This window comes from Patiria miniata, unplaced genomic scaffold, assembly GCF_015706575.1.
Source record: "Patiria miniata isolate m_02_andy unplaced genomic scaffold, ASM1570657v1 HiC_scaffold_9, whole genome shotgun sequence".
Taxonomy (NCBI): Eukaryota; Metazoa; Echinodermata; class Asteroidea; order Valvatida; family Asterinidae; genus Patiria; species Patiria miniata.
In genome coordinates this window covers 12,652,810-12,666,232 of record NW_024037076.1, presented here as the reverse complement: position 1 = coordinate 12,666,232, position 13,423 = coordinate 12,652,810, and the positions used below count along the sequence as shown (strand labels likewise).

Sequence of the window (13,423 nt, the reverse complement as noted above, 5' to 3'; positions counted from 1 at the left end):
GCGACACTACCAGGGAGTTAGAATTTTATAGTTCTAAATTCAAAACGCAACGCGCCAGGTGCGTTCTGCGCGACATCGCGTAGAACATGATACGCGCGCGTCAATCTCCATAAAAGGGTTGTTTTCATCTTACTCGCCAGCTGAACACTCCATTATTTTGCAGGAGGGATGTTTCAAAAAGCATAAAGTGAATTTGTTGAACAAAATCGGGATGTTTTGAACGAATTATATGATTTTTTTTTACCGAAAAGGTATTTATGAATGGGAATAAATATGTACTCCGTCGGTATTTATCACTCTGTTTAATACCACTTAGAGTCTGGGTGCTGATAATTACCCTCGCCTCCGGCTCGGGTAATTATCAGCACCCAGACTCTAAGTGGTATTAAACAGAGTGATAAAAACCTCCGGAGCACACATTTATTCCCTTAGTAACACACACAAAAAGGTAAACACATTTTCTAAAGTAGTTCTCATAATAATATATTTGTTTTATTCAAATACAGATCTGGAAGGAACGATAATCTTTATAGCTTGACAGCACCATGCTATCTCAGAAAGTTGGCTATGAGGTTAATACATGTTCTTACAAACTATTTAATAACATAAAAAAACAGCTTTCCATAAAAAGTGAGAGAATTAGATCACTGAAACATTGGTCTTTTTTACCGTCATATTATTAGCTATGTGTTTAAAAGATAAAGTTTTATACTTGGAGGTAGAAAAGGTGTAAAGTTTAAACAAGATTACCTATGTGGATTTGGTCACTTCAGTGGATATTAATTTTTTTAAGAAGAATAAAATGAACTTTTGCAAAAAATAAAACCCAGAGATTTAACATTGTAAAAACGTCTCAATTACTAGGACAAAAAAGGCAAGAGTTTACTTAATTTGCAAATTATATACTGAGCAATCACGCGAAAAGATCCCAAAGCTCATAAAGAGTATGTTAATTATTTCAAACTCAAACTAAAAGTAAAAACGTCAACAATACTAAAACAAAAAGGCAAGAGTTTACTTAATTTCAAAATTATACAAAGCAAGACAGGTGAAAAGATCCCCAAGCTAATATTCTAAAAGAGTGCTGTATGTTACTTATTTCAAACTCAAACTAAACGTTCTTATATTATTTCTGTACAAATATTTACAGTTCAGGTTGGGCTCATGTCCAGTTTACATGTGATGGGAAGTTGGCGCCAAGATGGTGGACGAGTCAAGTCCACGTGTGACGTCTTGGATGGAGACAGCCGGGTAGGAGGCAGAGGCAGCAGGCAGCGGCAGGTTGTAGTCCAAGTAGAAGGGACTAGCCCCTGGGTAGAGGTAGGTGTATGGGTGGTAACCCTGCGCTACACCAGGCTGGAAGGCACCATAGCCCAAGGACGCCCACGGGTAATACCCCTTGGAAGCCCCAGTGATGTACTGAGCGCCGGAGTGCTGGAGGATGTGTGGTCTCGCGGAGTGTTGAGGTGCTGCAGGAGCACAGCAGGCCTGGGTGCAGACCTCCAGGTAACGGTGTTGGGCTGGCGAAGGTGGGCTCGCGGACGCCGGAGACGTGGCACTGGGCGGAGAAGCCGATGAGCTCGGAGAAGCCGATGCGTTCTTGGGACCGCTTGGCTTGCTCTTCTTGGCGGGCTTTGACGGGGAGGATTCCGGGGCTTTCGGTGAGACAGACTCTGGGGAGGAGGCACCGCTCACGGAGTCACGTTGCCTTCGGCGGAGCCTGGCACGTCGGTTCTGGAACCAAACCTGATCAAGAAAAAAAAGCAGGAGACAAATTAATAATTATTCGTCAACGAATAACATAAGTCAAACTGTGAAAGATGCACCTTTTTGTTCTTCGAATAGATGATTACATTTCCAAGTGAGGATCTTTCCTTTCTTTCATTTAACTGGCCTAATTCCTTTAGTTTGCCAAAATTTGGTTGAATGAATTGTCAAAATTGGAAAGTCCGTGCTTTATTCCGGAAAATAAATTTTGTAAAAAAGAAGGGAGAATCGCAGAAATGAAATGAATTCGAGATCGGGGCCATGTTAAAAAATTCGATTTTCAACAGTAGCATCAAATTGTTATTTTTTTTTTTCAAATTCTTTTTGCAAAGTTGCCGGCTATCAAAAAAAAGGATTTGATTTCAACAGACAGCAACGAAACAATCACATTGCACAGGGTGAGTCAACTAAGGAAACCCACATGGCAGGACCAATTGTTTAATGAAGTTCTGCATGTAGCAATTTCAAAATCTAGGATATGAAACCCCAAGTAATAAGCTTTATTTTAGTACAATAATCATTCAAATCACTCATGTACTTTTTAAGTTACGGAATTTTGAACACAGACACCGTTTTACACTTCACGGATCACAAACAAGGTAAGTGTTCATTCAGCAAAACGAAAACATTTCACATAGGGGTGTATGTGATTGTTTTGCTGAAAAAAACACTTACCTTGTTTGTGATCAGTTGAATCAAGTTTAAAATGATGTTTGTGTTCAAAATTCCGTAACTTAAAACGTACGTTAGTGATTTGAATGATTCTTATACTAAAAGAAAGTTTATGAATTGGGCTTTCATATCCTAGATTCTGAAAGTGCTACATGCAGAACTTCATCAACAAAATGAGCCAGACATTTTGGGTTTCTTTTCTTTTAGCACCCTGTATTGAACTCCTTGTGACTCCTTGTCCTCTCACAAAAAAAGTAATTTAAAACTTATCAAAACTCACCTGAACACGAGCCTCGGAGAGGTCGACGGCATCCGCCAGCGCCTCGCGCTCGTCGATGCCCGGGTACTGGGTCTTGGCGAAGAGGGTCTCAAGCCCGCTGAGCTGCTCCGGTGTGTAGTTGGTGCGGGCCCGGCGACGGCCACCGCCAACGGCCCGCTTGGATGGTACGGCTGCAGACGGCGTCTGAACGGCGGACGGCTCCAAGGGGACTCGCTGGCTCTGGGTGGTCACGGTTGACGGAGGCGTGGGCACTAGAAGGAAAGCAAAAATGTGAACAGTTTTAGAATGATAAGACATATAGAGAAAAATGTTTTAATTAGATACCAAGAAAGGAATCTTTGTTGAGCAGATCTCCGTTTTAATGTCACTCTTTTGGAAAAACAATACAGGATGAGTGAAAAAAAAAAAAAAAAAATCCAAACGGCAGGACCAATTTTTGAAAGAAGTGTTGCCTGTAGCACTTTCAAAATCTGGGATATGAAAGCCCAATCAATGAGCTTTTTTTTAGTACACGAATCATTCAAATCACAAGTGTACTTTTCAAATTCACATGCATCCCAATGAGAATTGTTTTCGATTTGCTGAAAGAACATTTCCTTTTGTGTGATCCGTGGACAGAACTATTAAAACGGTGTTCGTGTTCAAAATTCCGTAACTTGAAAAGTACGTGAGTGATTGAAATGATTTTTGTACTAAAAGAAAGCTAGCTGGCTTTCATATCCTAGATGTTGAAATTATACAGGCAAAACTTCATTAAAAAATTGGACCTGCCATTTGGGTTTCGAATTTTTGTTTTTACCCTGCATACGGAATTCTCCGTTTACCATTATGAAAATGAAAGAGGAAGACTTGAATGTTACAATTAAAAACAGTTCGCCTCAGAAAACGTACGTTACGGAAACAGTTTTTTTTTGCGAGCAGTTAACGACAACATTTTTCCCAAATTGTAACGAAATGGGACATCATTAAAAAAAAGAAGAGTTTAACAAGCAATTGTGGAAACTTCTTAAACAACTTCGGTGATGGAGGATTGACAATTTTCCATTTTTGCAGATGGAAGACCAACTTAACTAATAGTCAAAGTTGAGTATAAAAAAGAGAGAGCGAGCAACAAACGGCAAATTTATAAAATAAATGTAAATTACTTACTTGATTTGAAGAGACCGAAAACTCCATCAATTGGACGGCTACGGGGAGCTGTGGACTCGCCGATGGCTCCTGTCATCGACCGGTGGTGTAGCATGGTCGCGCCCTGGACGTCCGGGCGGCTTGCCCCCTCAAGATACACGGCAGCAGAAGACATGGTTTCACGGGCGAGAGTCTTACCGGAAACGAATTTGTGGAAGTCGATCAGAAAACTGAGTTAATTTGGCGAAAATGTCGTTTGCACTGGCGAAGCTCGAGAAGCGAATGAAGAAAGATGCTGCATGCCCGCCCCGTCTTATGCACGCTCACCATGCCGCGGCTTGCTTTGAAACAAGTCGGATCTTGCAGATTGAAACCGCCGCCCTCCATTCTGATTGGCTGGCGATTGAATGGTTGTCGGCCAGATCAAAGGAAAGAAGTGAGTGACGCACCGCCAACTTACAAGGTGATTGGCCCTATGCAAAGGACACTGTCGGTGGCATCAAAGGGATCAAGAGTACCGCTCACAGTCACGTGGGGCCGGTGTAGAGAATGGGTGCCTTGGAGTTGGAGGGGTAGTGTAGGATGTTGCTCCGTACCCAATTAAGAAGTCTGGATCAGTGATTGAGGAAAATGATTTGTCTGCACACTCGTTTAATTTTATTTCAATGTTTTGATGTTTTGAGTTTATTGGTACATTGTGAACAAAATCCTTCTCGACGATTTTCTGTGGCGAAATGCGAAGGGGGTGGGGGGGGGGGGGAGAGGGACCGACGAACCCCTGCCATAAGTAAACGCGCACCTGCTTTCGACTGTCTCATAATTTTATGGGACAAGTTTTAGAGACGGGGGGAAATGATTCCTAAAGAAACCTATAGATAGCGCTAGCTGCCACCAGGCGAAATATAAATGTAGTTCAGGCCTAAAGCCCCGAAGTTTCGCCTCTCCGGTTTAGCAATTCTCGATATAGGTGACGTGGATTCTGGTCAAAAGATAAGACGAAGTTACCTAGTTTTTAGGAGTCCAGAAATTCAGAACAAAACTCTAACAATTAATTAATCCAGATCCGCAACTCCAATAATATCAGAGCAATATGATACAGAAAAGTGGGCCTTATGCACTTATGCAAAAAAGTTGGCCATTTTTGTCGTGTTCCCTAAATGTATTTCATAAATTGTGAACTGTTGAATGGGATGGTGCCAGACTATTTATTCGCTATAGCCTCACTTTCATTTTTATTTGTTTTTGAAATGTGGCTTTAAACATTAAAGTAGATTTAATCACAAATGTTTTATTATTCATCAGATTTGTAACGTCATTGCTTTCATTTCTTTACACAAGTTCCAAAATAAAGATTTTACCTCACTCTCAATTTAAAATGGCTGACTCATGAATAAGGTCCATGGATCAATGTATCGTTTAATCCTGTCCAATCAATTCACAAGGTAAAGATTCTGCATCGTTTAAGCCTATTTTCACTAATTCCCCGTGCCTTTCTTGAAATCAGTGGCGTAGCCAGGAATTTTTCAGTGGGGGGCGCTGGGGGGCTGGAACATTATCAATGATAATTTTTTTAGAAACTCAAAATCTCAGTGGGGGGGGGGGGGGTGACTGGGGGCGGCAAAGTTTCACGGGGGGGCTGTCGCCCCCCCCCCCCCACACCCCCATGTGGCTACACCACTGCTTGAAATACAACTTAGTTTATCCTCAAGAATAAATAGCCCACTCTAAATTCCTCGAAATGCGACTCTTTAGGCCGGTGCATACCTATTTTGTTCCCCAGTACCGATGTTCCCCAATACCGATGTTCCCCGAAATCCTTACCATTATTACCCTAACCCAAACCCTAACCCTAATCATAATGATTTCGGGGAACATCGGTATTGCCGGAACATAGGTATTGGGGAACATCGGGTAGACCCCCTTTAGGCCACAGGCCTCTAGTACTCATCAATGATAATCCAACTCAGAAGCCTGACTCCACATAAATCTCAACAGCTCCGCTCCCCCGAAAACTTTGCTTCCCAAAACTGCTCCCCAAACCCTTGAGCAACTTTAGCGTTTAGAACCGCCGTGCCCATTGTTCGTTGATTTTTTTCAGTGAATGAATGGGATATGTTACAACGATGTACACAAAGCTCATAGTCGACGTCATTCTGATTGTTAGGGCACCAGGCGAAGTGGACTGACAGAGGACGGGGAGGTGGGGGGGGGGGGGGGGGGGGGGGGGGGTGCCGCCATTGGGTGAGGGGTGAGATTGGAGCTCATTATTTTGACGATAAGGTGTATGCGCTCACCCTTTTTGTTCCACTTGTATTATGAATGGTTCACGAAACCATGAATGAAAAGGGGATGAATAGAATGCAGGCATGCATCAATTTCAAAATCGTCTGATTTTATTATAAAATAACTAATTTCAAGAAACCTGCATTTTCCTTTTTTGGGGGTTAAATACTTTTATTTTTTGTGTTTATGTACATGGTTCCGTATGTGGCAGTAAACAAAATAGAACAATTATAGTCCTCATATAAGGAAGCTTTTAGAAATCTATCTTCCCCATAAGGGAAACGCTATGGAGTTTGAGATTTAATTAGGAACAAAGGAGAACAAAAGAAGGGAAACAAAGGTCTTCCCTAAATGAGCCCGTATGTGACCATTTGTGTGTTTGTGGATGGGGGGAGGGGGTATATTTGTTAAGGCAAATTAAACGATAGCCTTGAAATCGCTAAGATCTTGTTCAATCTCGAACCTCTTTTACTAACGAGGAGTCAAAATTGGCTTAGCTCTCCTCGGGAAAGACTCGGAGCCTATTTTCAAAGTTAAGTTCTAGAAACTATTAGGGTTAATAGTCATCTGATTTTGTTTAATTTGGCATACTGCATCTAATCTTTCGTGATGGTTTACATCCGATCTATTCCATAGAAGCTGTTAGCATAGCTTGTGTGCGCATTATCAATGGCTGATCAACATCCAGTTGTCACTTCGAACGTAAGACCCCGTTCCCACTTGATCCACCAATTGGGGGATCTGATCCACCTTTTGCCAAATTGCCGGATCAGATCCCCCAATTGGTGGATCAGATCCGGCAATTGTGTGTAGTGGGAACGCTAACCGTTATAAGGTGGATCAGGATCAGATCCACCTTTTCTGATCCACCTCTGGACCAGGATACAGATCCCCCAATTGGTGGATCAGATCCGGCAATTGCCGGATCACGATCAGATGGGAACGCAAAAGGTGGATCTGATCCGGCAATTTGACCTGTTAACATCCGCCCGGTGCACGAGTGGCGCGAAAATGTTGCGGTCTCATGAACGAAGAAACACGTTTCAGGCGTGTAGCTCATGTGAACATTTCCAGCGTATACAACATGCACAATAAACAACTGCTGAACTACGGAATAGCACCGCGCATGCAAAAGCGCACGTGGTATCCTAAAACTACACTAGGCCTTATTTTTGTTGCGTGTTCGTTCATTACTAAACCTTTTTTCATTCGTGAAATTTTACTTATTTTTCCATCCATAAATGACTCTGAGTCCGCACTCACCAAAAGACTTCACTTTGGCACAGAATCATGGAAAAGCTTACGAGTATGCGATGAGAATAGTGCCGATAACGCGGTACGTACTGAGGTGACAAATCTGAAGTATTGATTATAGAAAATTGGAAATGATGTCGTAGTACATCATGTGACCGTTTCTAACCAATGAGAAGCTTCAGAACCAGGGAATCCCTTATCGATGCATTGGTTTCTGCCGTGATGTCACACAATGAGCGGCTCTGATCTGTTGGATTTCACCTGTTAATTTATGCACGCACGGATCCTCTACGGATCCGTGATTTATGTTGGTGAATTCGCGTAATTTTTGTCGGTGAAGTCTGATAGTGCTGTTTGAAAACTGACCCATCCTGGTCTAGCATGCAACCATGCAACAATGGCACTCCCACAGAGCGCGCGTAATTCCGAGCTCAGTGACCTTTCGGACCCGGCATTTCCGTACGAAAAGGTGGATCAAGCATAAGTGGGAACGCGTCTTGCGGTTTCGTTGCGGTAAGATAACGATCACACCAAAATGCAGGACTTGATCCACCTTTTTCCAATTCAAGTGGGAACGCGGTGTAAGCCGTCAACGAAACTGAGCCTAATTAATTAGAATGGTCAATAAACAGTTGTGAATTACTGCTGGGAATTCGCGCGTAACTTGGGATTAAGTGTAATACAAATAACAAATTACACTTAACCCCTCATCATGACGAGTCCATATTAAAGGGGTATCATATCAGACAATTGAGGATCATTTTACGTTATAAATTGGGTTGGGGGTTGCAATCACCCTTCAGCCGCTGACTAAATGCGCCAAAGAAAAATAATTGAATGCTAAAGAGTCTCTAAATGTTTTCTCAAATGAGAATTCAGGAGAAAGCATCATAGATTTCCAGTTCCCCCTCTCCCAGAAAGGCGTGCCTTCGAAACGCCTTCACTCAACCCCTTCATAACCCCGCCCCCTCGCCTGTTACCTGGTCAAAACAAACTAATTAGAAGTTCTCAAACTCTACAGGGTGAGTAAAAAAAACCAAGAAACACAAATGTCGCGACTATTGTTTTAGTGAAGTGCTGCATGTAGCACTCTCAAAATCTAGGATATGAAAGCCCAATTCAAAAGTTTTCTTTTAGTACAAGAATCATTCAAATCACTTATGTGCTTTTCAAGTTACAGAATTTTAAACACAACCACCGTTTCAAAGTTCTGTCCACGGATGACACAAAAGGTGTGCGTTCTATCAGCAAAACGAAATGTGATTTGTTTTCGTTTTGCTGAAAGCACACTTACTTTTTTGTGATCCGCGACACAACTTTAAAACGGTGTTTGTGTTTAAAAGTCCGTAACTTGAAAAATACATCAGTGATTTGAAAGATTCTTATACTAAAAGAAAGCTTATGAATTGAGCTTTCATATTCTAGGTTTTGAACGTGCTACATTTAGAACTTTACTAAAACAATTTTTTTTTACTCACCCTGTATACTCTTCAGATATAGGTTTGAATGAGTGCAGAAAAGTGTTACAAACTTGGAAACAAGAACAAAAGAAGCTTCCCAAAACCATTACAATGCGCCATGAAATCGGCATCTTCCAGTATGCATAATGATGGTCAGTTTTGATGAGCGCCCTCTTTTTGGAGACGGGTACCCCCCCCCCCCCCGTGCGGTGCCCCCTACTGTTTTTCTAGCAGTACAAACGTTATTCACCTTTGATTGAGACATTGCACAATATTATATCCACCAACACGTTTCCTTTATTCCTAACTCAATCTATCGGGTGTTGGAGGATATTGATGTAAACCCAAAACTGTGAAAGTTGGTTTTCTATGTTTGGTTCATGACAGAACTCTCTAACCATTTGTGGAAATAGTTACTGAAATATTATCTTGAAAAAAGATCCGCCAGGGGATGGCTACGGATGACTGAGCATTCATTATTGTGTCAATGGTCAAAACCTGTACTCAGCCAACTTATCTGGCTAATATTGCTGGCTAAGTTATGCAAAGATTCAAATGTTGTGAACGGCACAGACACACAATCAAGGAGACACATTGGTGTTTCACATGATCTTTAACTTATTTGAAAACAATTATTAGATTGTTTACAATTCACATTTACATCTGTTTTACCCTTTTTTTAACACCCCGTACATGAGGAATGATAGTTTTGTATATGGCGAACAAATGTGACATTTATTTCCGAAATATTGTAGAAATAGAGATACTTGTATATCTGTGTAGAGATATAAATAGAGATAGGCATATGTCTATTTCAAATAGAGAAATCTCTATTTCTAATAGGATTCGACTAAATTGATACGTCTGACAATGGAGTCTATTGGAAATATAGAGATGTCTCTTTTTGTGATTAAAAGAATAACTTTGCATTGATTTTCATTTTAACTGATTTTTTGTGTGTGCAATGCTACAAACGTTTTTTTACTGATGCGAAACATAAACAAATCCCGCGTTAAGTAATGGAATAATTTCGGACCTTTTTCGATCGTTGAGTTTGAAAAGAACGCATAGACCATGTGCCCTGTGACGCCATACCAACGGGCAACCGACGGGTAACCATACATTCAAGCATCTTTTGCATGTTATTTTGTTAACATTCAACATTATAAATAATAGTACATGTACCACCACACATGTAGTGCAGAAGACAACAGTTTGAAACAGGAATGATCGTTGTAGTTTTACTGTGTATCATTTCGATTAAACTGGAAAGTTTGTCACATTATCAGATTAGTCAACAAAATACAATTCAAGTTATTGTTGTTGTTTTTTTAAGCCTAAGATCAGTTTGGTATACGGGTTGTGCAGCTACCACCCCTTCATTTCTTCTCCCCATAGACCCGCCCACCAAGAGGTGTATGATCGAAGCATTCCTCAATGGGTATCTGGTAGGGCGTGTTCAGGCAGGTATCAAAGGCGACACGACGACCGCCACGCGAACTCCTATTGTCCAGTAGCTTCAAAAGCCACCGCTCGAAAAAGGCGACCTATTGGCTAAATAGCAGTTGTCACTCAATCAGGATGGTCAATATTAGAGTTGGAGGCAGTTGGAGGTGACAACTGGATGTTTATCAGCCATTTACCGCATTCAAGCTATACGCTCAGGATGCTCTGTGTTAAATGGGGACTAATTACTTGATGGTACATTCGTGTGTATTTCGGGGATTAGGTGTCACTTGCAGCTCATCATGTGATATCAAACTAGACAAGTTTAGGTCTATCCCAGGAAAAGAAGGCCCGGACAAATCAGCGGCCATATCTAAACAAATTTTCATATGAGACTAAATTTTGTTTGTGTGTCTTTCATGCTGTTGATGTTGTTTATTGCCTGTGGAAAAAAATGTACTGAATTGATTGAAAACTCCATAGAGCTTCATAACTTTTGGCGGCATTAGCTTGTGCTGGTAAATTAGTGGAGAGAGAGAGAGACGAACCTGTATCACACACGAACACAATCATTTGACATGCAAGCAAGAAGAGGCTATGTCTTTATTTCATAACATAGACCCTACGTGGACAGAACTTTAAAACAGTGTTTGTGTTTAAAATTCCGTTACTTGAAAAGTTCACGAGTGATTTGAATGAGTGATTTGAATGGCACACGAGTGCCATATGGCACTCGTGTGCCATGGTGTCCAAGTTGTCGCCTCAACCTCCCCAGAAACAGCCGCACTACAGGGTGAGTCAAAAAGAGGAAACCCAAATGTCAGGATCATTTTTTAATGGAGTTCTGCATGTAGATCTTTCAAAATCTACTATGATTTCAAGCCCAATTAATAAGCTTGGGAATTAAAGGTAGTGATCAGACTGGGTGGTTTTGTAGGAGAAAATATGAATTTTAACCGCTAAACCGCGGCAGAAGAGCCTTCCGCACACAGATTACATGTATTGGCCGGTCATGAGTGATTTGAATGGCACACGAGTGCCATATGGCACTCGTGTGCCATGGTGTCCAAGTTGTCGCCTCAACCCCCCCCCCCCCCCCCCCCCCCCAGAAACAGCCGCACGTACAGGGTGAGTCAAAAAGAGGAAACCCAAATGTCAGGACCATTTTTCAATGGAGTTCTGCATGTAGATCTTTCAAAATCTACTATGATTTCAAGCCCAATTAATAAGCTTGGGAATTAAAGGTAGTGATCAGACTGGGTGGTTTTGTAGGAGAAAATATGAATTTTAACCGCTAAACCGCGGCAGAAGAGCCTTCCGCACACAGATTACATGTATTGGCCGGTCATGGAACAACAAAAGCTAGGGGCATGTCATTTTTCTTAAGAAAAATGTTTTTATTAAATATTTTGGCCAGTTTTGTTTTGTTCAGCATCATGTTTTACCACGAAATACGTATGACAAACCTTACATTTTTTTTCGTCAGTCGGTATGACATTAAAAAAATTTAGCTGGTTATGAATGAAAAAAAACCCCACCTGATTCGTCGTCAAGTTTTAAGACGGAGAATGACCGTGAGTTTTGTGATGAATTAATGGAAAAAGTGGAGATTACAATCTCCGAATTTCAGACTGTTTGAATTTTTGTTTCGTTGCAGATCTAAATGGAGATTGGCTTTCTCAAAACAACAATAATGCAGTTGTCAAAAACCAATTAAGTTACAAGTTCGAATTATTGGCTACCAGACAATGTTTCTCGCGGGGTACCCTGGTTCTCGCCCTACCGTCAGTATCGATGATGTTTAGACCGGGGTCAGTCTGCACGCAAAAGGGATATGTTCGTTTTATGAAATGTGAATAAATTGGTATTAAAAAAATAGCCCCCGCTAGCGTCAAAAGAGGTCCACCCCCACCCCTCCCCTCCTCTCCGTTTTCGAACTTGCAGCACCTGGACTTTTGTGGGAAATTTGGTTTGGGGTCCGCCCTTGGTGCCACCCCATGTTGTGCTGGTCTCCCCCCCCCGGCCCCCTACAAAATCCTGGCTACGCCACTGCGCCCATTGAGTGCGTTTGGAGCGTCCCAGTAATGGTGGAAACTGAACCAGCACAATGATCAACTCGGATTGAGTCGCATATCCGCCCACCAAAGGAAATCAAAATCTTAATCCATATTTCGGAATGAAGTTACGTCGTGAATTTCTATGCATGCTTAGATATATCAGACGTTGGACCGGAGACAGAGGGGGCTCCGTGGACAACGGGTGATACTCAGACTACACTCTAAGAACTGCGATTAGCAGTTAAACACAATCTTGCTATCACTTTGTGAAACAAGCTAAACACCATGCGTTCAATTCCTATAATCATCAATATTAAATTGCCAAACACTATCTATCCTTACTCTGAACATCTTTAATATTTTTAACATGTTTACAAACTGATATCAAGAAAGTGTTTAGAAAAACACAGTTTTTGTAGAGTATAAGCATGTTGAGGCAGGTCCAAATGTGGACGGTCGCCATGCGTATGTCCATTGTCAAGCCAGCACTTGAAGACCCTTTGGCGGGTCCTTTGAAGCTAAGCGGGGCGGTGCAGTATAATGGTGGCCGTTTAGTGCGGGACAAATGCTTGACCGCCACTGAAGTGAAGATTTGGTACTTCGCGGCGGAAGACAGTAACAATATAGGACAGGATGCTTGTCATCATTCACAGCTTCTTTCGCTTGATTTACATTGACGAAGAACAAACTTTGATAAGTACCGCAGGTAAACAGTGTCTGTCCAAGTCTGCCACTCATTGTCGTAGGTTCTGTCACTCATTGTCATGGATGAGTCAAAATAACAATTTTGGCAGGGCGTTTGACCGAACATTTGCCGTTGTGTAAAAGGCAATCTTTTTTTCAAGAAAAGCCTGATCTTTTTGCAATGGATTTGAAAGTCTGTGGTTTCATTAGGGTAACATGTACTGCGTTCCAAAATTATTAATTTATTTTTAAGCAGGGTTGACAAGTTGCAACACATACACTGTACAATACTTTGAGTTTAAACACTTTTCTTTCTTCACATTTAGTCTAAGACACGTGTAGATTTTTTTTGCACATTCTGAGAGCCTGTTAGGTCAATAATAACTTATACA

At 41.5% G+C, this 13,423-nt stretch overlaps 1 protein-coding gene across 1 annotated transcript; it reads right to left on the bottom strand.

The window, feature by feature from the left end:
* Positions 1–467: 467 nt before the first annotated feature.
* On the bottom strand, positions 468–4,183 carry LOC119721094 (homeobox protein prophet of Pit-1-like). The gene is made up of 3 exons (XM_038190986.1): positions 3,869–4,183; positions 2,720–2,970; positions 468–1,746 (listed from the first exon to the last, which is right to left on the bottom strand). Exons 1-3 carry the CDS (start codon positions 4,020–4,022, stop codon positions 1,174–1,176), a joined length of 978 nt encoding a protein of 325 aa, XP_038046914.1. The 5' UTR covers positions 4,023–4,183; the 3' UTR covers positions 468–1,173.
* Positions 4,184–13,423: the final 9,240 nt, after the last annotated feature.

What these genes read in the sequence shown, in the direction of transcription:
- LOC119721094 (XM_038190986.1), bottom strand. Translation starts at nt 4,022, where the DNA reads ATGTCTTCTGCTGCCGTGTATCTTGAGGGGGCAAGCCGCCCGGACGTC. An exon ending in TTTCGGTCTCTTCAAATCAA is followed by an intron (nt 2,971 to 3,868) that starts GTAAGTAATTTA and finishes CTTTCCTTCTAG; the next exon opens with TGCCCACGCCTCCGTCAACC. An exon ending in TCTCCGAGGCTCGTGTTCAG is followed by an intron (nt 1,747 to 2,719) that starts GTGAGTTTTGAT and finishes TTTCTTGATCAG; the next exon opens with GTTTGGTTCCAGAACCGACG.